The sequence below is a fragment of the Lycorma delicatula genome, chromosome 4, assembly GCF_047948215.1.
Source record: "Lycorma delicatula isolate Av1 chromosome 4, ASM4794821v1, whole genome shotgun sequence".
Lineage (NCBI taxonomy): Eukaryota > Metazoa > Arthropoda > Insecta > Hemiptera > Fulgoridae > Lycorma > Lycorma delicatula.
In genome coordinates this window covers 4241374-4268497 of record NC_134458.1, presented here as the reverse complement: position 1 = coordinate 4268497, position 27124 = coordinate 4241374, and the positions used below count along the sequence as shown (strand labels likewise).

Here is a 27124-nt window from a genome sequence, read left to right as displayed (position 1 = left end):
TTTTTATTTTCTTACTAAGTTTCTTGTTTAGCGATCTTTATTTTTTATTCCTTATTTTCTGCTCTCTGTATCTGTTGACTATTAAAGGTAGCAGGGACAGATTTGTCTCGCTTATCTAGACAGATCATGCGTTTGAGTTAACCTTGGACAGGGCATGCGTTACAGGTGACGCTTAGATGACTCACAGGTAACATTAAAGTTTTCATTGTTTTACCCGACCGAGTTAAGTCTAGGGAGATGATGAACACAGTCATACAGAGTCCAATATCCCTCTGGTTAGTTCCAGGTTAAAGGTTACTTGCATCACAGCCTTTCACCATTGTTTATTTTATTTAACATTTATGCCACTAGAGTTCTAGTGCGGATGCGTAAAGAGTGAAGGATCTTCGGATTATGACTTCGTCTCGGGTTATTTCATCAGTATCGATGCGGTCTTTATAACATATCGTTTTACGGTAGACGATTATTTTAACTATTCACTGATACCGCATATTAAATTAAGTTTAACGGCGATAAATAAAACTTTTATGAATCCCAGACCCCATCGAAATATGTCACAAAAAAGTGTTAAAGATGTGTTGTTTTTTTAAGTCGTTTGAATTTCTCAAAAACTTGCTGACCCTATCCAAAAACATTTTTAACAAAATTTGGCTATTTTGCCGTTCTGGTAGTAGAAAGAAAGGAAAGATTTTATTTCTAAAATGATTATTTTCGAATAGCTTCTGAACCTCTTAACTGCTTGTCAGGATTTGATGTGTAAACCGCTTGCCTCCATGTCCTTTATAAAACCTATGATGGAGGTAGATAAAAAAACTTTTTTACCAGCCACTGCATGTGTTCGTTTTGAAAATCTGAATAAATTAAGTACGTCAGATCAAGTGAAAACGGCAGTTACAAGTTTAGGTTGTTTACAAGCGAGTTACCGAATTACAATCAAAATGTATAATATCAGCTAATATATGCAGGCTAGCGTCACATGAATTTCTTTACAATGAGTATGAAGAGACATCAAGTGCACAACGGTTACTCCCGTAATAGTCCGTTTGGTGTCGATCGCTGATATTTATATACGAATGTGTTATCGTTGATGTCGATTCATGAAAAATCAACACTAAATTTACGTTACCGATCCTTACAAATACATCAGCCTTGAGTTAAGCTTGTTCTTAAATATTTATTAGGTTTTTTAGCTTTGACTAAATCTAACCGATAGAAAGAACCATTGAAAAATGTCACCAGAAATTCTGTTTTATTTTTAACGCTCCTTCCGTACTGTAGTAACGTACTAATAAGATTTTACAATAATAAGATTAAACAGGTTTTGTAATATCTTTGCCGATAAGTTTAAAACCTATAATTTGCTTCATAATTGTTATAAAAAGTCGTAGCTAGTCGTATTTTATTTCCAACGCGTTTTCTATTAATCGGAGGGATTTCATTCGTTACTCACTAATTTAAAAAAAAAATCAGTAAAGTTAAAAAAGAAAACATTTTGACTACTTATAAACTTATTTGACTTTGCGTCTGTGCAAAAATCGCAAAAATACCGCCAGTTTAGCACTTTAAAACTTGTTTTTTCTCATTATCCTCGCTGGGATTAGAGAGTTTTTGAACCGGACGGTTTTTAAGTTAATAAAACTACTTTATACTTAACAAACTTTACAACAAACAAAAGTAATTAAATGTTTTAGAAATAACAAAGATGGACCACTGAATGTGAAAATAGGAGGAGAAAAGATTATGGAGATAGAAGAATTTTGTTATTTGGGAAATAGAATTACTAAAGATGGACGAAGCAGGAGCGATATAAAATGCCGAATAGCACAAGCGAAACGAGCCTTCAGTCAGAAATATAATTTGTTTACATCAAAAATTAATTTAAATGTCAGGAAAAGATTTTTGAAAGTATATGTTTGGAGTGTCCAGGATGCCTTAAGATGTGGTGTGTAAAACAGTCTCTTCTTTTTGCTATATTTTTCCAAATGCTTCTTTCTTCATCTATTTGCCGCAATACCTCTTCATTTGTCACTTTATCCACCCATCTGATTTTTAACATTCTCCTACAGCACCGCAATTCAAAAGCTTCTAATCTTTTCTTCTCAGATACTCCGATTGTCCAAGCTTGACTTCCATATAAAGCGACATTCCAAACATATACTTTCAAAAATTTTTTCCTGACATTTAAATTAATTTTTGATGTAAACAAATTATATTTCTGACTGAAGGCTCGTTTCGCTTGTGCTATTCGGTATTTTATATCGCTCCTGCTTCGTCCATCTTTAGTAATTCTACTTCCCAAATAACAAAATTCTTCTACATCCATAATCTTTTCTCCTCCTATTTTCACATTCATTGGTCCATCTTTGTTATTTCTAATACATTTTATTACTTTTGTTTTGTTCTTGTTTATTTTCATGCGATAGTTCTTGCGTAGGACTGCATCTATGCCGTTCATTGTTTCTTCTAAATCCTTTTTACTCTCGGCTAGAAATTAATTTTCTGGTGACCCCTTCCTTAGTAGTCCCCACCCGGAGATCCGAACGGGAGACTAGTTTACCTCCGGAATATTTTACCAAGGAAGGCGCCTCCATCATTGCTATATGAAAATGCAGAGAGCCACATTTTCTTGGAAAAAAAAAGTAGCTGTAGTTTTCCATTGCTTTCAGCTGCGCAGTACTCAGAGGACTGATTGATGTCGATATGGCCGTTTAAGTCGTCCTGACTCAAGCCCCTAACAACTACTGAAAGAGCTGCTGCCCTCTTTCAGGAATCATTGCTTAGTCTGGCTCTCAACAGATACCTCTCCGATATGGTTGCACCTTCGGTCCAGCTACTCTGTATTACTGAGCACTCAAGCCCCCTCACCAGCGGCAAGGTCTCATGATTCATAGAGGAGGGTTTATTAATTAAACCTCTTAAAGGTGAAAGTATGGAATTTTACTAGGTGAAATGTCTTCCTGGACAGGATACGCCTCGGCGAACAAGGTTACCTAATTGTTGAATTTCTTCTAAGAGTTACTTCATGTTACTCGTCTCGGCTATATTTTTGCTTCTTTTAAACCGTTTATGATTTAAACATTAAAATGGTAAAATATATAGAATTTTTTTTTACATAAAGGTTTAAAAAATTAATTAAAATTAAAATTACGCGGTTACCACTTTTGATTTTACTTTAAAAGATCTCATTCCTCTAGATGGTTTTTATTATAACAGAAGTTCGTACGTGTACAATAAAATTCCTTTTCGTTCTCGGTATTCGATATTTATACTTCGTATAGATACAACTTATACCGTCACACGACTTTAACGGGGTATATTTAGTGCTTTTAAGTCTGTTATAAGATTAACGTAATTATCATTTTTGCAACCGTTCTATTCTATCCGTTCCCCAGACCGGTAACAACTCTTGTTATCGGGGGTTATCTCACACAGTTTCCGTTTATATTTTACTTTTTTCTTACCGACTAAAGTTGAATTACTTTTTCACAACACCGTGTCGCGATTCATAGCTACCGGGTCGCAAACGGACGTTAAAATAAAATCGACTAAGAATCTAAATAGCGGAGGGGGATGCTATTATCGGCCGTATTCTGAAAAGTGTTTTTACCTTGAAAGTTGTTTTCTACCGTTCGGTAAATAAATATTTCGTTAATTCTATAAATTTCTGCCTTAAAGGATGAGTGTAATGTTCTAAAATAAAATATTACTGCCGTTACACCTTTCAACATCGCATATCGTCATATTACTAGTAATCGTTACGGTTTAGAAAGGTCGGGTACGAGGAGAAATATAAACCGACGAGTTTGTCCGGAGCGTTGTATGTTTCAAAATTATTTTATATTACTTAGGCGACGTAATTTGAGAGTTAAAATTAGAATTTGTCGCGGTAATAGCGATCGGAGCTGACAAATAACTGAATTTATTTTGTATGTTGACGACAAAGCAGTTTTTCAGAGAATTTGCTGATAGACGCGCACGATATTTCTGTTATCGACGATTATTAGAGCCTCAAACTATCACCGCTCAAGACTAAAATTACGGCTTTCAGAAATAAAAATGATGATCGGATTGAAGACGGTGACGAAGGACAAAATAATCGATGGAGGGTTTATCTTCGGTGTTAGGAGGAGACGGAATATAGAACTCGAGTTCGGTGAGTTTTATTATTATTTTTACGGTGCGATCCGATTGAACGAGAAACAGATTCGATAAAACTACGTCGTAGTTAAGGACGATCCTTTGAAAAGCTTAAAAGAGAAGATAAATAGATAATTTGGCGGTAATGATGTATATAAAGTTACAATTATATCCTAAAGAGACTAGATAAACCCGAATTTTATGTAGGCCTCTTCCGCGCGTTCCAGCGCGGGAGACACGATAAGGATCTGAAGTAAAAAGACTAAAATCCGACGAAATAAATTATAATAAACTTTGGAGAAAAGTTTTCTTATTTTTGTTATCGGTGTTCGGCCGGTTCCTTTACTTTGCCTTTGTACCTTTTTATTGTTCACCGATCTTCTGGTATCGTCATATTTATTATATCCTACATCTCCATATTCAAATAAAATTTAAAAAAAGAAGAAACCATAAATATATATTATCTTTAATATTTAACCGATATAATAATGCTTTTGTATTATTCTGTTACAGATTTTACGAATTTGCATCACGTGTAGAATTATTCATTTTTAAAATTATTGTATTAAAAATTTATTTAATGTTATGAATTAACTCTCTCGATATCTTTAGAAATTCTTAATAGCGCGCCCGTTTATAAGATTTTTTGAAATGACCGAAGCGGACTCAAAACATTACCACCCCTAATAGATAAAACATACCGTAATTACATAAATGTTACCAAGTATAGCGTAATTTACTGTTAAAAGTCTGCATTACTTCAGCCAATTTTGAAAAAAAAAAATACATAACCTTATATTACGTACGTTTACCTTATTACTTATACGTATAGTTAACTGTTGTAAAAATCCAACGTAATAAATTTGAATTTTATAACTATTCATCATCATCTACGATATATTTTTTGTCATTGTTTCAACTACGATAGTCGTCAGGATTATCACGATCAAAATTTTGTATATTATTGTGCTTGTTCTGCTTGCAGGTACGTATACGGCGGTGCCATACTATTTTCACGTTGGGAGTCGTGGGATCTTCTGGACGGCTCCTACTTCTGCTTTATATCGTTAAGTACGATAGGATTCGGCGATATCGTTCCTCGTGATCATAAAATAACTTCGATACAAGGAGTCGGATTGAATTTTATATTCTGTTCGATGTACCTTATGCTCGGTATGGCCCTTATCGCTATGTGCTTTAATCTCATGCAGGAAGAAGTCGTTCACAAATTTAGGACCTGCGGAGACGTCCTAAGAAGGATAGCTCGCTGTCGTCGGTAGTCAGGTAACATTTAGACTATTTTAAGTTAAACTTAGATTATTGGTGCGTCTTATATATTATTATAAAATATTCCTTGTACAACGATCGAATGCGTAGATCGTCTCGCAGAACGATCTATAAGATGCGGCTGTAAGAATATTTTGTTTCTCGGCCTGTAGTCACGATATCTCGTAATCGTCGTCGTTTGAATTTTTTTACTCGTTCTCGAAGAAATTTCATTTTAATATTTCAAAACTCCGCTCGGTACATTCGATTCGGATTACAGAACTTAACACGTCATTCTTTACACGTACGTACCGCTTTCGAGAAAGTTGTCCCTACAGAATTCTTTTTTGACCTCCGCAGTCTTACCCGGGCGGTTACGGAGGAATTCAGCAAACCCTCCAAATTATTTTACCGTTAATATATTTATTTGGGAAAAATTAGAAGGGCTAGCTTTACCCGATAAGCGCTTTGGCCGTTAGGATGTTCCGCAGTCGCCGGACAGAAAACGGAATCCCCGAGTCGGTTTGCGGGCGATCTCCCTACAGGATAACATCAAGGATGCACCGGCATCCTTGTATGTGTCTTTTCCCTTTTAGTATTACACTCGTTGCAACAAAGATGACATCGCCCTCTTCCGCTGGCAGTCCTTTCTTCCTGGTTTTTTGAGGTTATAAAGTTGATTCCTGATGTGAGCTCCATTGTACGGAACACATGTTTCTCAAGACGTGCTGTGTTCTTTCCTCTCTCTTCAATACTTGGTTTAATGAGGCTGAGGCCGAGTTGTTGGAGAAACAATCTTCGACGAATTTTTCTTTGCGTGCCACTCAGGGTCATTTAGAATGCAAGTTGTATATGCACTGATATACATTATGTCTAGTAACTTAAAGAATACTGACAATGGCCGACGACGAGTGCCTCGTTTAGTAGTATATTTTCTTGCCATCTGGTCAATTGTATCTATGTCTCCTTTAGTCATATTATAGTAAAATATTGCATCAGGCTTTCTTTTATCGTCTTCTGTAACTTTTTTGTCACAATGTCGTATAGATAGCACGAGAAGCGCAAACGTTTTTGGTTTGTTTCCAGGTACATAAATGACACTAATGTCACTGGAGCACTGTTTGGAGAAGATTCGGTAAACGCAAACATACTTGAAAATTTCTCTCTGCCTTTAGTAACTTTCAAGTCATCCAGAATATGTTTACGATTTGAACGCAATGGGCCGACTGCTGTCAGACCCCAGTTTTTATAAAATTCCTCCGCTAAATCTACCGAAGTGTAATACCTATCGGTTGTAGTATTGTGCCCTGTATTTTTGATCGGTAAAAGCAACCGTTTTACAACTTCAGTAGGTCCTTGGTTTACTTCTTCCTTCTTTCCATCATAGACTTCCATATTGTGCAAATATCGGTCTGTACAATCTGCTAATATTCTAATTAAAATCCCATATTTACATGCTTTGTTTCATACAAACTTTGAAAGAACACATATTGCGGAATAAACATAGCATTTCGTCTATAACAAAATCTGACTATAATAAGTTGGGAAGTTTCATTTATCATTTCAAAAACTTCATGTAATGCTGATAATTTATCATTTTCACTTCGCTCCTCTCTTGTTGTTTTGTCATCAAATCTTATGATTTCAAGCAGATTTTAAAACCTAGTCCTACTCATACTAGAAATATATGTTGCACGTCCAGTTTTTTGACCGCAAACCACGAACATCAATGAAGTTGTCGTTGAATGCTCCAATAAGAATCAAGTCTCCAATAAATGCAAGAAGCTCGTTCTTGTTTGTTGTCTCTCAACCTCTTCTGCAGGCTTCTTCATCGGTAAGAAAAAGAAAAAGCGAGTCGGTTACACATTTATATGTTTTCCAGGAGAATGCAAACCAGACATATCTCGAATAATATTCTGTCACGTTCTTCGTATAATCGGTGAAGGTTGGAGAACGTATTCTCGACCGCTTCTAGCAATGAGGAGTACTAGTAATCCTATTTTCATTATCACTAACCTCTGAATCCATGGAATCGTATTCATTCGGGTCACAATCTACATCATCATTTTTTTGTTCATTAACATGTTCTTCAACTTTAAAATTATTTTCATTTGTTGTTGTAGGTCTATCATCACAACACTCGCTATCACTCGTAATGACAATATAATAATGGACTCTTTTACAATCAAAACACTGCCCAGCTCAAAAAAATAAACAAAACATAGTGAAAATGCGGTTATGTTTCATCTGTTGTTAGCTGACAGCCAGTTTTTCTGCTAACCGTAGGGAAAATAAAAATCATCAGCTGTTGGTTGTCAGACATGTTCAATTCTCTAATTGGACGGAAATTTGAAGCGGAAAAAAGTCACATTCTTGCTTCACCGAGAGGGTCATTTTGTGTCCATTTTCACATCAAATGAGATATTTTTATATTCATTCACTAGTTAAAAGACTTATCACGATTCATTGATAAATTAAGTTTATGACAAAATATAAATACTAGATTTGAGCTTTAGAAAATAAAGAAAAACAAAAAACTTCGAAAGTTGTGGTATTTTATGCAAATTTTTACACACACACTTTGAAGTATGGAATTTTCAAAGATGTGAGATTTAACAAAACGTAATATTTTCCCGAACACTAAAATCGTGTCTGTACTTCTTCCGAATCCGACACCTTTGTAAACTTGTTAGTACAAGGTCACAACTTTGTAAACGAGTTAATATAACTAAAAATTATTTCTTTTGTTATCGATTTCAATCTTTATAATTTTATAAATTAATTGAAATCGATCTGTTACACTTCATTATGTAAAGAAATATAAGTTTATTAATGCATAACCCAGCGTTTAGAAAAAAATTTAAACATTAAATTACGAATTGCGATAGCAATATCAACTTATAAAAATGTATAACGATGGAAAAAAATATATATTGAAATCGTACTCTACTAGATATAAAGGCAAAAACTCGGGTGGGGCTGTGTCGGGGCGCACGGTAGTTGGTTTAACGCGTTCACTGAGCGCGCCGTGCTAGCTTTGCGACGCCCGAAACAGTCGCGCTCGCTTGGCATCGGACACTGGGGTACCTGTACGTGTCTCATAACCTCCCCTTTCTAATGATATTCGTAATTTACATTTCCGGCTGCCTTTTGCAGAGGCTGAGGCTGACATATTGAATTTTTATACTTTTTACGTTTACTTTAATTTTTTACACGTAAATATTGTCCAAAATACACTTATTACTACTTAACTCGATCTATCTCGACAAACTCTAATCACAAACACACGAATCACCATGCTATCACGTCTAAGTCGTAAGCTAGAGTAAGTGGAAATGAACGAGAGCGCCGGTTTTGGCCGATCTGCGATGTGCCCCCTTTCCACCAACTCACTCGCCAGTGACGCAAACTCACAGTTGTATCGGCGATCTGACCGTGTAAGTTATAAAATGACACCGCATTTATGTCTCTGAGACTAAGGGCTCGTTCACATGATAGCGTTTGCTAACTCGCGGTTGCAAACGCGCGTTAGTGAGGTACACAGAATTGCACGGAAGAGTACGCGATAGTTAGGGAGTTATTAAGGCAGGACGATACGTTACGCTACAAATATCTTCTGGTACCCGTATGTTTCGATCTGAGTTTAAAGACGTTTCACGTCAAAAATTTTATAAACCGACGAATCAAGGAATTTGTTTTAAAGATTAAATTTGTAGAATTACTGTTTTATAACAAAATTTAAAAATAGTTAGTTAAATTTATAAATTCAATTCACAAAATATTCCAAAAATTTGTTATAGCCAACACCTCTGATGAAAGAAAATGATCTTGAATATTTTCAGTGATTTAGAACGAAACATTTTAGGACATGTTTATAGGAACTTCTTCAATTATTTTCACGAGTAGAATAGGTTATGAAAGTCCCGGGAGAACTTCGTGATACACTTTACACACACACACACACACACACACATATATATATATATATATATATATATATATATATAATAATAAACGATAACTTCTCGGTTGGATGTTAACAGGAATATAAAGTATTCAGACCCAAATAAGTCAGTACGCAAATAATAGAAATGAATATAAATTCACAGATAAAATATTTAGATCACAAATATTCCATATTATAATTCTTCAGGTAGAAACAACTACCCGATATTATTGCTTACAATAAAAGAAAATACAAAACAGCAACACAACCTTTCGCCTTCAATGCGAGGCTTTATCAGTCGCAACTGAAGTAATAATATCATAATATTGTATAATAGTTGTTTTTATCTGAAGAATTACAATTTGGAATATTTGTGATCTAAATATTTTATCTGCGTATTTATATTCATTTCTGTTATTTACTTAGTGACTTATTTGGATCTGAGTATTTTGTGTTCCTGTTTTATATATATAATATTTATAAAATATAATTATTTTATAGAATTCAAAATTTTATATAATACAGAATCTATTATATTACATATGCATTAAAAATTCTATCGGTACGTACGAAAAGTACGTAACAGTGAAAAACGGAAACGACCGAAAGGAACGTGCATGTTTGTTGATAACGTGCGGATTATTGACACCGCTGCCCTTTTTTTATTGTGATAACAAATCTACAAAGAATGAAATATTTATAAAATGTATCTATTACCAAATACTTCTATATATGAAGTAAAAGTTTACCGATAAAATACACATCTCGTATGAAAGGCCGAGAAAAAAAATATTGTTAGTGCTTTGTTATCATTATACGGTGCTTTTGGATCCGTAGATCTATCTTCATTAGCGTTAAATTTCTTTTATTCCTATTAAAACATCAGGTGGTTCTACATATATATTAGTTATCGATATTCTTATCTACACGAAATGTTCGTACTTAGTAGCGACAGCGGTGCTTGATGTTTTACTACTGAAACAGATCTGTGATACGGAAAAGTTTTATTGCGGTAACAAATAACTAGTAATATATATATATATATATATATATATATATATATATATATATATATATTAGTGTCGCCGGTAAAAAATTATACTGCGCGACATTATACTGTAGTTGTGACATTAGAAATAACCGATATCAACACAAAGAAGAATAACCTTGTCGATAGGATCATTGACTACACAATTTCCTTTTGCGGACTTTTTTTACAGCGATTCTCAAAACGATTAAAAGGTAATCTTTTGGCGATTTTTTTAATATTCCAATTTCTAATAAAAAAACCGATTTGACCTTCGAGTAGCCGTAGAACGTTTTACCGTTTCAGCGTACGGTCAAGTTCTCTACCGTCTGCCGATAATAATCGGTCGAATCCGATCGAAAGAACATCGCAGGCAGTCGATATTTTTCGATACGAATCGAAATGACGTGCAGTATTTACACATCGACAGTGAGTTAATCGCCGGCAGACGATGGACGCGCGTCGCTGTACCGCGTTTAATTAAAGGGAAATTCGATCGGTATCAGAACTCCTGTACTCGCTACTCGGTTACTGTAGCGTCAGCCATCGTGAAACGATCGATCGTTTCGTTTCGGCGCACGCGCCGACGCAAAGAGGTCGCGGGGCGGTAGAGAGAAGGCGGCCGGCTATCGTCCGAGACCCCGGAGCTCGGTAGTCGTCTTTGCATCAGTGTACCGGTGTAACACGACGAAGCGCTTGCAGGTGTGTTTTTTCTTTACGTAGTTTCAGTTTTTGTAATTTACCACGAAATATTAAAAAACAGCTGTTGCGGATGAGTTGCGTTTCACAAGAACGATATAGAATAATAATAATTGTAATCCGTAAGTCGGTTTTTATCCGATAAGCGTTTGCGCACAGGCGTGTAGCATATGTAAGTATACACGACTTAAAATAGCAAAATTTCTTAATCGTCGTCTTCTCTTTTGTCGTATGTGTAATTACATGTACGCTTTTGTAATTATTCGTCGGAGCATACCTTATGATTCGACGGATCATTGTGATATCGAACGATCAGCGCCCGTATAATACGGCAAAACAGAACAGCGAGTCGTGGTCGCCTGTCGGAGCGTTCATCCGGTCTCCTAGATAGTCATAATCCTCTCGGTTCGGACCGGTTCAATGTAAGTTTTGTAATTTTATTTTTAAAAAAAACCCGACGTTTAGAACCTTCACTTATTTTTTGTGCTATATTCTTATGTATCGGACGAATTTAAATACGATTGCTTCGTTAAATCAAAATCATACGCCAAGGAAAAACTAACGCAGTTTGTTACGAGTGTTAACGTATTACCGAAAATTTCTTTTAAGCTCGACTTGATTTTGTTACGGTCGACCAAATTCTGTGTTTTTGTTTTCACCGCGCGTCACCCTGCACGGATTCTTTTAAATTTCTGTTTAATTCTTTTTATTTCTGTTTGTCTCTCGTAAACCGATAATAGTGGACCCGTTAAACGGTTAATTGGTTTATTTCTAACGTATATTCGATTAAAATAACTTCACCTTAACTCGTGACGATTATTTGACCGGTAAAGATATTTTTATACGATCAGAATGCGAAATCGGTTCCAAATTGATATTCTATTCTCCGCTAAAATTTATTTATCCATTAAAATTTGCGATCCTAGCATTTTTAAGTCCGAAAGAATACTTTATTCGACACGCTTAGGTTATTCGCGTCCGATTACATCATTATGACTCTTGCTTTAGATTTAATGACCTCTCTCGTAGAAATTATCGATTGTAAACAACGATTCCTGTCGGTGAATACCCAACTATAAGAATTTGTTGAACGTTATAGAAATAAATATCAAATAAAGCGCTAAACTTTTAAATCTCTGTATAACTAATATGATATTGCGGTTACAAAACTAATTAAACGCAAAAACGGCCGATGTTAAAAAAATCAATGTCATCAAAGCGTGAAACGTTTTACAGTATCTGTCGCTTCGTAAGATTTTAATAAAAATAAAACCACGCGAAAGGAAAAAGTCGCGCCAAGAATCGTAAAGTATTTTTGAGATTAGTTTTTATCGTAAACAGAACACGATTAATACCAAATATTAATAGCGTCATCCCGATGTAGGTTTCGTGAACGAACCGCATACCTACGATCTGACGGTTCCGTAACTTCTGGAATATCTCAGGGAGTAACGTTGTAGAGATTAAACGGGAGAAGTAAGGTTGTAAAACGCCTACGGCTGAACCTCCGTTTAGATAACCGAATTTAAAACTCTGAAGGCAGTCGCCTTTGGAACGGTCAAATTCCTCGCGTCGTTTTATATTAGCAAATTAACATAATATCGATTTAAGATAATAAAACCGTGTTTGCTATTTAAAAAATAAAAAAGCCCAAAAATCCACCTACGAGTCCGATTAGTTATCGGTTTTGGAAATTGTTCAGTATTTCATTTTCTCTTCTGAAGCCGATTTGCGCTCGCGACCGGGTATCTCTGTTGTGTGTTTCAAAAGTAACCGATTGTTATTTAGATTATGACGACTAGCCTTTTTTTATTTACCGTAAAAGTCCACCTTGAAAAGTATTCTGCTGCTATTTAATCGTCTTACTTTTCATTTCATAGAGCTCGTTTTATACCGTACGCTTTCAGTAACTTATAATAGTATGAAATATTATTAATAGTACCCATCGTAAAAAATTATTTGTCGAATAACTAACTGCTTTTCTGTACGATCGATTTTAACTAAAACTATGAAAGGCAAATATTTATTTATTACGACGTTTCCGATCAAAATAATCTCGATTTTAAAAAATAACCCCTGTCCTCTTCGGGTCTTTCTTAAATTCAGCGGTCGAAAAATAACGGGAAGAATTCAGAATAACGTATAAAATGGTGGACGATCGATTTTTTAAATTGCGTAGACGTTTTTAAAATTATGTTTCTTAAGTCTATAGGAGGCAACACTTAAAAAACACTTTTAAGGAGAAGATCGGAACCAAAGGTAACGAATTAAACGATGTACGACGATTATTACAAACACTTGCTCCCCCGTTTTTTATCTTACCTAAACATCTAACAGCTGACAAAATAAACGTGTTAAAAATAACGCTATTTAAAACAAGCTAACTCGTACAGTCGTTCAAAAAGTACATTTTCAAAGAACATATCGTGAAGCGCCTCTCTGTTAAGTTAAAAAAAAATCCGAGAATTAAACCGCTTACCCTTTACGTTTTTGTTTTTTAATAAAAATTCCGGTCGTTCTGTCGCTATTAATAGCGAGTAGAACATCGTCGATCTTTTACGGTTGACGATGATTTTTAGAATGTCTCCTACAAATATCTTCGTGACTTGTGTTTATGAAACGCGTGGACTATATCTCTAACACTATATCGAAGGTCTTTAAAAAATTATTCCTTTTTTTAAATAACTCTCGAATATTATAATATATGTTGTAATAATAGCTTCTCTTTTTTATTTTTTTTCCCGATGGCCTCCCTTCATGAAGATAACCTAACCGATCAGGAGAAGCTGAGTGACCTTACTAGATGTTGAAGCGAGTGTAGTAGGACGGTAAAAAAAAAAAACATAGTGTAGTATATTGACCTATTAGGAAATGGAATTCTAGTTTTCATGACAGGGGTGGCGGAAATCAAAGAAGGTAGTAAAAGAATTATAAAGTAATTAAATTAGCCGAAAACACCTTAAATTTTAAACTTAAAAAAATTAATGAACTTCTTCATAAGGACACTTCATAAGGCCGATAATCGACCTCTTAAAATTCTTTATTGTTGAATTAAAAATATCAATATTTTTACAGCATACTTCTTTAATCGCCAGACGCATCTCTCCACGGGACACATCTCACCGGTATTTTTGTATATGACTTTCGCCCTCTTTTGGACAGGAAAAGCAACGTTACGTTCCGGTATTCCGGAAATAGACCGCGTTTTAAACTATAATCGAATATCCACAAAGTACCGGTGATATTACCAGCAGCGATCCTTCGATGACAAAAGGGGTATATCATCGAACCCAGCGGCTGTGTTAGGTCTTAGTTCCGTGATACCTTATAAAAATCATTCGTCGTGCCCCTTTTTTAAGCATATATATCACCTTGGAACAAATCGATTGTTTGATCGGCTTAAAATTCTGATAACGCAGGCCGATAAACAGATCGAAATTATTCTCCAAACGCTTCACATATCTACTTGGCATTAGTTAACATTCCTTTACTGCCCTGAACGGGCGCACGCATTTTATTTATTTTTTTTTTCAAGAGAGTTCATATATTTAAACAGATCGTTCACCTTAGTGCGTAACTCGTATTCGATAATATAGACTCTCTTCTGAGTATCCTCCTGAACAAAAACTTCACTTTTTTTCTGAGAAAAAAAGCCGCACAGTCGTGTTTAGAATCAGATCTTTTAATTCTTCTACGAGCAGTTTTCTTCATCTTAAGGCATTTTATAAGTTCTGGAGAAAACCACGGTGTTATATTCCGATATGAATTCGTCCTTTAGGAATATACATCTCTAAGGTTCGTAGCAAGATCTCAGTTAAAGCAGCCAGCGCATCGTCGAAAGACGTAACAAGACCGATCGGTATCTCTTAAAGTTAGGTACGTACGAACCGACAGAATCTTTTTATTAAAATCGTAGACTTTTTTGAATTACTGTAACGTCATCGAATACAGCATTAACGATAAGGAGATCACAAGGGGCATCTGCGGTCTGTATTCCTTCATCGATACCGACGGAAACTTTATCGTTGATAATGATCGAGTCGAGAAAAGATTTTCCGCTTCCCGGTGAAACTTTATTGAACCGGTTAAAATTTAAGTCATTAATAAAGTCAAAGCTGTCTTTTTCCTAGCGCATAAGGGTGGATTATGAGCGAGTCCTAGTCAACTTTAGGTATATTAAAATCACTATCGTTTCCACCGGACCGATTACAGCCGAAATAGCATTTTCAGATTTTTCAATATAATTGCCCAAAAAATCAGGATGGATTTCCGGGTAGAAGTTGCGATTACCCGACGATAATTTCCTGCCGTCTTAGATTTAATTTGGATCCAAACATACCCAGAAGTGAACTCCATATCCCTCCTTATACAATTCTGGACTCTTTACAGCCAGCAAGACAACTACACCCTGATTCTTACCAGCTTCAGCGCAATCTCTATCTCCTCGATGCAAGTACAACTATTTGAGAAATTTTTATTCTTTATAGAACAATTGTTGGATGTAGTTTCTGTTAACGCTATATCACTGAATGAGGATCCATCTACTGATACAAAAAAACTCTTTTTTTTTCTAAGTCCCCGTAAATTCTAGTAAAACGTTTTTAATTCCTTACGGCCCATTAATATTGACTATATTACCTTCCTTCGGGGTTCTACATTCCTTATTGTTAACATTAGCGCCATCCTTACAAATTCCCCTCGGAAGAAAGCTTTCCGTAATAAGGAAGTACTAATATTCCTTTGGGGCAAATCTCAGGGACAATGATATTATCAATCGAACAGCAGGAACATAATAAGAATATTATCATTATATTTAGTTTTAATCCCGTGCAATTAACAGAACTGGTGCTCACAGAGATTTTAACCAACTCTTCAACTCGTTTACCTTCAGTAGCGGGCTCAAATCTACTAAAAAATACTGCTATAAAGCGAGATTTAACCGTCTGCAAATTTTTCTCGTCTTTACCAACAACAGCTTTCCTATTTACTTTAGCAGAAGACGCTACACTTTTCTTACTAACACTAGAGCAGCTTTTTTTTAGAATTAAAATTAAAATTTTTATTATTTTTCTTTTTGTTGATCATAGTTTTCCATTCGGTATTCGGCGGTTCACAATTATCAACACGATCACTCACATCTGTAGATACAGTATTAGCGATGTCGTTAATTACATCCAATGAATCAACAACAGTATTGTCTTCTTCGGTTAGAGACACATTGTGCCCGCGCTAAATCTTACGTTTAGACAGTCGTTTTCCATTAGGTACGGCGGCACTATTGGCAACAGGCCCGGTCGCAGTGTAATATCGTTAACTTTCCTTAAAGCTTTCGCTTCGATGAGCTCTGCGACCCTTTCACCTTTTAGCGCCTTCTTAACGAAAGATGCAATCGTTCTCTGGAAATTCTCAAATTTATTAATTAATAAATTTGCATGAATTTAATTAATAAATTAGAATAATAGGCAGAACGTTCTTGCAATTTTACTTCGTCACAGAATAAATTAACTCATCGTTACTCGCCTTATTATTCGATATGACTGAATTAGAGCGCTTCTTAAATTTAGTACTTATTGGAATAATAAGTACCTTCGGTAGTTTTCTACACTCGATAAACGTCCGTTTGAAAGAGTTGTTTTCCATTAGAAGTCGTACTCTCACCTCTAACTCCTACGCAACTAATATGAAATATTTCTTCACATCGCCTGCGTGGCAGTCTCTTTTGCCGGCCATCAAAGCTTCGTCGCACATTAAACACCTAAACCTAGTCGGAGCCATCTCGTCAAGATTATACAAAAGTAATACTAAGTTAAGCTAACTTAAAATCAATCCGCAACGTGGAAATCAAAATATTCAAAAACTTCTTGCGGCGTCGGCTGCCGAGTAGGTGTTTAAGAAAAAAAATCAGCAGATTAAACACGCCATTGGCCTAAGGCGAGAAAAAGGGATTCGCTTCCTTGACCTGCATCAGATCACTAAAGTTTGAGGTTTGAGTTTACTACTTACCTGACGGGGAAGATGTTATAACCGATAGGGAAAGGTGAAACTGTCCAACAAAAACGTTTACGGATGAACAGGTCAAAACCCCTGGAAATGTTGGTCCTTTTAACCGTACTGTTGGGAAAAAACCGGCAAGCTATTCGTTAACTACCTGGCACAGCTTTGAGGAAGGACATAAATAGTTATATGGAAATTGGCCGAAGTACGGAAAAATCACCAAAAAAGGTAAAAGCGATGACGATTTAAAGCAGCAGTAAAGAGAGTAAGCAGAAAATTTAAAAAACTGATGCTTTTTAAAATCTAAAGGTTTACGCAAATAAAACCCGATCGGTATTAATGTAACCTCCACCCCGATAACAAAAGAATATGAAATTAAAATGCCGAGATCCAAAAAACTTCTGCGCAAATTCTGAGATAGATTCTTATTGACAAATATATTTAACAGATTACATGGTCGAAATGCGCCGGAGTACGCTTTAGAGTATTCTGAAATATCTATCTCTGTAGGTCGGCATAAAAAACGCATCGATTGCGAATTAGAATTTTTATCAATGCTCGATAAGATGGCCCGTTCATTATTGTTGATACGGTGCTCTTTGGACACGAGCAGGAGGTTAGTGCTTCAGAAGAGTGCCGAGAAATGGAAGAAACATGTAGAGGGGTTTATAAACAACATAACCGGACGATTCAAAAAGGACCTTCAAAATTTTATACACCTATAAAGATTTATTGAGACAACTTACTGATTCGGTTGAGGTCTTATTTCGTAGAAATAAACATCAAGTTTGTCACTCGACGTTCACTTCGGTTCGATACGGCTTCTGTTTTTAATGCGACGTACATCTTCCCTTAAGTCGATTTCGTTCCAGACTGTCGTCAGCAAATCAGGCACTACCTCTGCAGTTGCACCGTTAATTCGAATTCTTAGCTCGACAAGATCGACAGGCAAAGGCGGTACCCAAACCGGATCTTTAATGAAACCTTATTTTTTTGACAACTTTTTTGATGGTTATTTTATTTTAATTATGTATCGGTACATGGTGCGTCACAAGTTATATATCTTTGCTTCAATTTTCATGTAATTTTTTGTAAATCGAGATAAAAAATTAAGATTAAGGACAAAATAACGGGCGAATCGATCGATGCTGCGGTCGCAAGTAACCTTCTAAATAAACTTTATGCGTTCGTGTAAGAATTATCGTAAAGAATAAAAAGTATTCTTTGGAATTTCAGGTAAATTTATTTTTACGTCAAATAAAAGAATTTATAAGCGTAAATTTAAGACTTTTCCAAACAATTTGTTAAATTTACGTCTAAAGCCGGCAATAAGTTCGACGACCGAGTGTTACTGTCGGCGATGGACGGTACCGACCATCCGTCGGTCCGCTTATCGATGCGGTAAACCGATGTCCGTAGCGCCCTCTTAAACTTACGACTGAAATCACCATCGGATATTCGTTCTCAAAAATGTATACCGTATGTTTTAAGCTCCGGATCGATCTCGCTTCCAGTGCTGTCATATCGCTGAAGCGAGTAAGATGTTGTTATCTGTACGGCCGTCGAAATCGCATTAACTAGATTTACGCGGCAAAACTCTTTAATCTTCCAAAAACTTCAGAATAAAGGTCGACGGTTCTGCTTATATCCTGGAATTTACTGTCTATTAATCGATCTAATAAAGTAGTTTACGTAAACGTAGGTCTAGGATTAAATTAAAGTTTAACTTCTGACCGGCTCTGTACAGGAACCGGTTAAAACAAGATGAATAAAAGTTGCGATATATGTATGTATAAGAAAGCAATTTACATATATGGTTGCACTTTTTCATACCTTCTGTTTTGTTTCATATTTCTTTATATATTTTTTGTACCACCAGTATAAGTAGAAGTTGTGCGCTGGTGGCAATCTTAAAAGGTACACACTCACACTCACTCACTCACACACACACACACACACACACACGAGCGCGCGCGCGTGCACGAGCACGGGCGCATACACGAGCGCGCGCACATATAACAACTAAGCTCATTGAAAATATTTATATAACTTGCACACTTAATGTAATAATATGTAAATTAATATATTTTTTTTGTAAATTCAGTTATATGGTAAAATAAACAGAGGTTTAGATAATACAAAGAAAAAATTTAAATGAGAGCTCTCTCTGTGTGTGTGTGTGTGTGTGTGTGTGTGTGTGTGTGTGTGTGTGTGTGGGTGTGGGTGTATGTTTGTTAGTGTGGGGGGTTGTTGAAGCAAGTAATTAACTGTAAACTTCTGTAAAAATTATACAAGAAACAATATCTGTTTATAGTACGTAATAATTACATAAAAACAATACCAACAATTTGCTAATAATCTGGTATAATTTGCTAAGGATCAGACTAATTTTTTTTTTTTTATATAGATTAACGTTTTTGTTTCTCTTAATTTATTAGCGGTTCAATTTTGTTTTTCTATGTATTTTACTTATCTTGTCCTTCGCTACGTAATTTTATTTTCGACGAGTCGGTGTAATTTATTCACGCGGTGAAACATTTCGCTTTACAAATTAGACGATGATCACGACCGACGTTCGAAGCAAATCGAAGGCGGTATTAGGAACAGAAAGATTTTAACGGTCAAAATAAATATTGTATTCAAGTCAAAACGTAATTATAATTTAAGGGATGACAAGTATGCTAGTCCGCAAATAAAAACGACTCTTCTATGGTCTTTTAGGAAGGATCGAGGGACCCCTGGAAAAACTTTGATTAGAGTAGCATTACAAAATTGAAATAAGAAATAAAAAAGAAAAGTATTTACAGTCCGTATTGATTCATAGAAATAATAATTGTATAAAATAACAATCGAACAACTATTATTATTAACTGTTACAAGTACGTAAAAACAATAAATAAAATCGGCACAGAAAAATGAAACCATTTTGAAGGTGTTAATCGATAAATATTTGAACTCGTAACTGAGCGCACGTTAAACGATGATTTAAAGCGCTAAATGACATCGCATGTTAAACGACGTGCGATGAATTTTTTCAAAAAATTCAATCTTCGTAAATAAATTTTATTTTTATAACCGAAAGAAAAATTCAAAAACTCTCGACCGACATATATTATATCGCTATAAAAAATATAGGTATAAAATAAAAAGTAGCGTTACTTATAATTTATTTGCTTATGTCTCTTACCGGTACGAAGATTTTTAGAGAAGCCTTCCGAAGCCGAAAGACTTTCCGACGATCGATAAGAATAATTAATTCGACAAAGTAAACGTTAGAGTCGTGTATACTCTGTTCGTATACAGCGCCCGTATAAGGGAGATTTGGAATAGCGTAGCGATTCTATTGTACTTCGAATATTATTATATATCGCCGGAAAAATATTTCTGCTAAATAATATACTAAAAACTTTACGTATTTAAGATTATCTATCGAGAGTAAATTTAATTCTTTAAACGAAGGAAAAGAAGTAGTCCTGAAACCTGAAACATATTACTTTAATTATACGTTTACGCGAGATTAACGGACGTTTAACAGATACAAACGAACTCCCCAGCTGACAAATGTGATAAATATTACTCAAAAACTGCCGAATACAAACTTCTAAGTATATTCTAGGAACAAACATTCTTAATTATGTAATATTTTCTAAAAATACTTGAAGCGCGTTTACTCGTATTTTAATTGAATTAATATGTAAATACGTATACATATATTTATATATATATTTCCACTTTATCAGAAAAGAATAGAGTAATAAACCGAGGGATTTCCGACGATAGATGCGCGTTCTATCTGCGTACAGCTTCATAAAACATTATTTCCAGCGCGTATACCGGGATGATAAATTACACCACGGCTCGGTTTCTTTAGATCTTGTTCCGTACAGTGTTTAAAAATATGTCGTCGGTAAACAAACCTATATCGTTAGACTGCTCCGTAATTTTCCCTTATATCAGCATTACATAGGATGTTTAGATCAATGATAGAATCGAATCGCAAATCGTCGAGGTGCACCGCGCACTTATCGACGTGCGAAAGACTTTTTGCTCGTTCCGAAACCACCTTCAAAGTCCAAAAGGATCGGAAGCGGAACCTCTTGCTCTTAGAGTACTGTAAAACTACTGCGGTTCTCAGAATTAAACCTTTACTAAGACGTATAAATGGAATTACATTCGAATCGCCTTCGCGGACAGAGAATTGTTGAGACATCGCCGAAGAATTTTAAAAGAGGGAGGTCAATGTTTAGAGGCCTCCTCAAAAACCAAATCAATTCTCGTTAAAAGTTCTTTTCTTTTCTAAACTACCTGGGCTACGAAATGAGACTTCAGGGATTCTTTTCATCTTACAAAATAAAGGTAAAAACCCTTCTAAATCTCCTGTACTAAAGAAATAACAGTAGCTGTTTTCATATCCTTTATGAATTGGCCGATAGCGAAATAAAATTACATATAAATTCAAAAATATGAATCGCATTTAAAGAAATATTTTCCGGTAAAGAAATCGTTCCCTTATATCCGTCTACTTTTTTATCGTCGTATTTATTCATTATAGACGAAATCTCCTCGCACGATACGAAGGATATAAAACCTGAACATTCCACATTCGCTTTAAGAAAACTTACAGAATTACGTTTTTATTAATTTTAATTATTTTTTAATTTTTAACAAATCTACTTTGTTACATCGATTAACTATTTCTTTTTAACTATTCGTTTTTAACAGAGGTTCTATAGTTCGATTTACATAATTGAATACCGATTTCGCCATTTACTGTATTGTACAGATTATTTTTTTAAATTATGAAAAATAAACTGTTAAAATTTTTCTTGAGAAAGGTGTAATGTATTACTGACAAATGTACACGCAGATTTAGAAAGTAAGATTTATTTCTTAGATTTTCCTGCCGGATTTGGAAGACAGGAAATAGTAATATTCTACCGATCTTCCATTGCGAAGCCTCGTAATATGTTGGAATCTGTATTTATTATTATGATTTTTTATGCGTGTCCTCCGCTCGGAGTAAGAAATGAAAATTTTTGATTTTGTTTTTACTTTTTGTTTTGTTTCTTGTCCTGAACGACTTAAAAAATCTTTTTATTTATATTTGCCCTTCGAAGTCGTCTTATCCGTAAACGACGGAGGCTGTCCGGCGAACCCCGATTGTCGTGATTGAATTATAATATTTTTCGCTCGGTTCTTGTACCTCGTATAATTTTTAACGACAGAAATCTTTACGGAATCAGACCCTCCTGAGGAAGGTGCAGTCTGATTCGGTCGACGGTCCGAAAAACCCCAAGAATTGCCCGACAAAATAGATCTCTTGCGACGTCTTGTTTCGCGGTGTCCTATCGACTAAAGAAATGCTTACGGTAACTACGTCTCTCCAGGGGAAGTCCTACCCCGAACACTAATTTTCCCTTCGGTTTCAGGCCATGAGCGACAATGTTTTTGATGCTACTACTTTCTTAATCTTGTCGGACGGTAATGTATGTAATTTTGACAAAGAGACTGGGCTTCATATTCTCGTAAATAGTCTTTGGACGCCTTATTAAACGAAAACTCCTCTTTATTATTATTATTTTCATTTACACAGCTGAAATGCTGGAAAAAAACCCCAGCCAACTTAAGCAAGGCCTGGGGGTCTTTACTCTTATTTTACTACGGGATGCTCTTAATATCGTAAAAGGCAGTATATTACACCTCAAATATCTCAGAGGTCTGCGCTTTCAGACGCCGGGAGCTGCTGATTCTTTAGTTTTTACTGCGACTCAGATCAGAAGCGATGTACTTCCTTACCGATGCGCAAGCATCCAAAATTACAGACTTCTGCATAGTGAGGTAGAGATCAAGTTGAACGCCTAGGGTTTTCAGTGACCCCTGTAGTATATCGGGTATTTCACCTAGTGCAGCGATAATTATGAACACTACTTTCACTTACTCTGACTCCAGAGCTCCCTGATCTCATTTTCCAATTCTTGGCGTTCGGAGAACTTTTCAGTATTATATTTAACCTGTTCGTAAACGATATCGGTTTAAAATTAATTCAACGGACTTATTATTTGCGGATGAGATAGAGTTTAACGTTCGTGCGGTTTTGCAAAATGATATAGACAGAATTTATGCACGGTCTAATGAAAACAGAATGCCGTTAAATTCGGGTAGAACATTTATTATTCCGTACACATGGAGAACCTTAATGTTGAAGTTTTTATATAGATCGGACCGACATTCCGTACAACGTAAATTAAGTGTTTCTGATCTTCCTGTTATTTTTGATTCTAAATCGCTTTACAGCGAACGTGTTTCTATTATAGTCTCTAAAGCTAGAAGGAGCCTCGGTCTGCTTCTGCGGTTGGTCGCTGCTTCCATTATGCGACTATCATCATGTGTTTATATAAAACTACCATTCGGCCCGTTCTTAAATATTCTGCCGTAGTTTGGAACCGTCATAGGGACTACATTTCATCTGATATAGGAGCGGTTCAAAATGAACTATTTCGTGTTTTACATTTCTGTGGTTTAGATCACCCTACTGACAGTTATGAGGATACATGTAGGAATTTGTACCCTTAAAACTTGGCGTGTTAAGTGCGAACCGGTTTTTGCCCGTAAATTTGTGAACGGCTCCGTTTCTGGGATCGTTGAAAATGTTGATGTTTATGTTCCGTATATCAGCTCTAGGGACCGCCACGTATTTAAGTGGTTTACTCGTACAAGGCTAATTTCTTTTTTCTAGATGTGTCGATAGACTCAACGAGTATGATAATGTAATTGAAATTTTTCAAATAAAGTCAAAGAAGTTTAAGGCAGTTTTTAATTTTTTTATTTTTACTTGATTGTTTGTATACGTTACTGTTACTGTGAGTTATTTTTATTCAGTTTTAATACTTTTGACAAATATTTCTCGTGTCATAAAATTTAATAATAATTATTATTTTTTTTTTTAATTTTACATTAAGTTTAAAATTGTAGTATACCGTACTACGATTTAGTTGTTTTCAGAAATGTATTTCTATTTCTAATATCGGAGATGATACCGCCTTCATGCGTCCCCGGTTAGGTAAAATTCACATAATATGATATTACGCTGTTCTCCGTGTTTTTCACGTACTTTGAGTAGGTTAAACAACTTCCCTGTTAAGATCGGTATCTTCGGATAGCCGGTTGGAACGGCTGCGAACGGTAGAGGCCATAAAAAAAAAGATTAAACGAACTAGTTAGATTTCAATTACATTAAATCGCGCAATTTTTCTTTTTAAGTTTTTTTTATCGGCTCATTCGAATGGTCTTCAAATTCATCCACAACCGGCATGTTACTCGGTTATCGTAGAGAAGAGTACTCTTGTCAGTCTACTCCAAATAACACCGATCCACGGTCAACCCCGTGTCAGCAGCCGTCTTTTTTCTTTTCATTTTTGTATTTTCGATTACGTTTTTCGGGAACGTTTCATTTTTTAGCACCGTTTTTTTCTGTTAAGGACTGACTCATGTGCGGCAGTTTCTGTTGTAACACATTACACAACCTTAACACGCAGTTTTTCATAGTCTGTAGTTCTACGGAATCACCTGCTGTTATAAATAAAGGAAATAATGTTCGATTGAATACAAAAGATATTTCAGATCGTAAATACTAGTTCAGATCGCTATAATATCGTGTAATATAAGATAACAAGAACGAACGGTGTTATTGCCGGTTCGGAAGTACTTGAATATTGCAAAAATCATAAAATATCAATAATAAAAGTAATTGCTATAATCATTTTTTTTAATACTTAAAATTCCAAAAGAAAAACGTAGGAAAATTATAAAACGGCAAGAATTTACTACAAAAGACCCGTAAAAAACAGTTACATCACTTCGAGTACATACGGCCATCTGTCCTCATATTTCTCGACTTAAATAAATCATTTAAATTCTTTTGAAAAATATTTCGCTTCGGTGTTTCAAGTACGTCGATGGAATACTAATTTTTTTCATAATTTATATTCACAATTTTTTTTTAGCTTTTAATTAATTGTTTTTGAGTGATTAAATGTAATTAATTAAGGTAATAATTAACACGACGAGAAATAGTGATATTTTCTACAAAACCAGAAATCATAAATTAAATTTTTTAAATAGTAATTATCGATAATCGTTTATTTATAATGTACGAAAAGTATAGTATAATTTGGTTTCTGAGTAACGAGTTATTCCAGATCATGTTGTCGGATTCGACACCGTTCTTAAATTAAAATACGATTAATTTGAAATTGAAATTACAGAAAATTTTCGTTTTTAATTTTAATTGTAAAATATTTTGGAGAAACTATTAATAAATAAATAATAATTGATAATTCTATTATAAATAAACCGTTTATCTTATATTTAACATTCGTGTTTAATAATTTACGTGCAATATTCGGATGCGATTCCGATACGCGTTAACATTTTATGTATCCGCTGTTTTTTTTTTACTTAGATTTTAATCCGATTTAGTAGTTAGCAAACAGAGGTTAATTTGAAGAACACAGAATTTATCCTTTTGTTAATTATGTCGAATTCCGAGGTAGAAATTTAACACAGATCGATATTAAAAAAATGCAGAACTTATGACCGATAACCTATCGCCACAAAAATGTATTTTTTGGAAAATTAAAAAAAAATATTCCGTAAACGATGTATTTCTGTCATCGATTTAAATCAATAATCCTAATATTTTTTCAGCCGTAGAAAAAATATGGTATGCGACTCTCTATAAAGATCATTAACGCACTCTTGTGAAGTTTACGACACTCGCTGAAGTTCGTGTCGTAACTTACTTCGCGCTCGTGATTAACGGCTAACGTTATAGGCTCGTCGCATAATGTGGTATTTATTATCTTAATATTTTTTAGCCGGTTTGATACTTCGATTACAATATTTTTGGCGAGCCGTCACACCACTGCGATTTCGTCATTCTACGCCGGCGAAATCAACACGATTTTGAGGTGTTCTAAGTTTTCACACGTTTTAAAAAAATATTTTCGTCTAACAGCGGGTTTTTTCTACGCTTTTTCGTTAAGAGTTCGGTTGTGCGATGAGCAACACGTTTATATTTTTAGAAAGAAGAAAAATGCGATTTTTACTTCCTATTCGGGTATTTTCGATCGCCGAGCTCTGTAACTCAGATAAAAAAGATCAAAAATTAATATTTAAAACGTAGAATTTTATCTTTAGCTTCAGGAAACTTAAGTCGTTTCTTCCACTATTTCAGTGCTGTCTTAAACATCGTTGGTCGGCGGTCGTTATTAAAAAATCAAGCGGTTAAATTCCAAATCGATGGCGTTTAATTTTGTTTATTGTTACAAATTCTTTTTTTAAAGTACGATGTAAGGTGTCAAATGAAAAAAACACAAACAGAGGATTTCGCGCGCAAACGGGTGCGTGCATTTCCCGTTCTGCAACATTATTCGTACAAAATATTTATTAAAATCTTAGAACTATATTTTCGAGATAATAATATAACGAATGACAACGTCGTGGGTTTTTCCGTAGTCAGTGATTTTTCTAAATTTAAAATTCGACTTGTTTATAGTACGGTTTGTTTTAGAAAGTTTTATCAAGCAGTAGATTACAAAACGTAGTTTCGAAGCGTGTTTCTAAGATACTAAAGTTATTTTCAATAAAATTCGTAAAATATAACTTTAATTTATTAATTTTTTTAAATGCGTCCTTTGTAAGCGACGAAAAACGTAGATAGGGTTATCAGGACCTCCCTCATAAGAAGCTACAGTAATTACCCCGTGTACAACACGATGAAAAATTTTACGACTTTAAAACTATAATAAATGAAATATTTGTTCTCGCAGCTCATTTTTAATACGTTAACTTCATTCGTCGTTTCGTAAAATAAAAAATCCACGCACCATATATTTAAGAGTCTAATAAGTTTTTGTTATAATAAAGCATTACTTTATCAGCGGTAATATTATGTATTTAGACGTGCATTTTACTACATAATCAGTTAATTAAACTCTGCGATTTATTAATGCGTTTAAATAGCTTATATATGAAGAAATATTACTGAGATAAAC

At 34.9% G+C, this 27124-nt stretch overlaps 1 protein-coding gene across 8 annotated transcripts in view; it reads left to right on the top strand.

The window, feature by feature from the left end:
* Positions 1-27124, top strand: part of sand (potassium two pore domain channel sandman) — a 109716-nt gene that overhangs the window by 57070 nt on the left and 25522 nt on the right. For all 8 annotated transcript variants that reach the window (XM_075362183.1, XM_075362179.1, XM_075362181.1 and 5 more), the window contains one exon: positions 5123-5421. In XM_075362183.1, the coding sequence (XP_075218298.1) occupies positions 5123-5417 (295 nt within the window). In that variant the 3' untranslated portion in view covers positions 5418-5421. The remainder of the gene's footprint in view (positions 1-5122; positions 5422-27124) is intronic.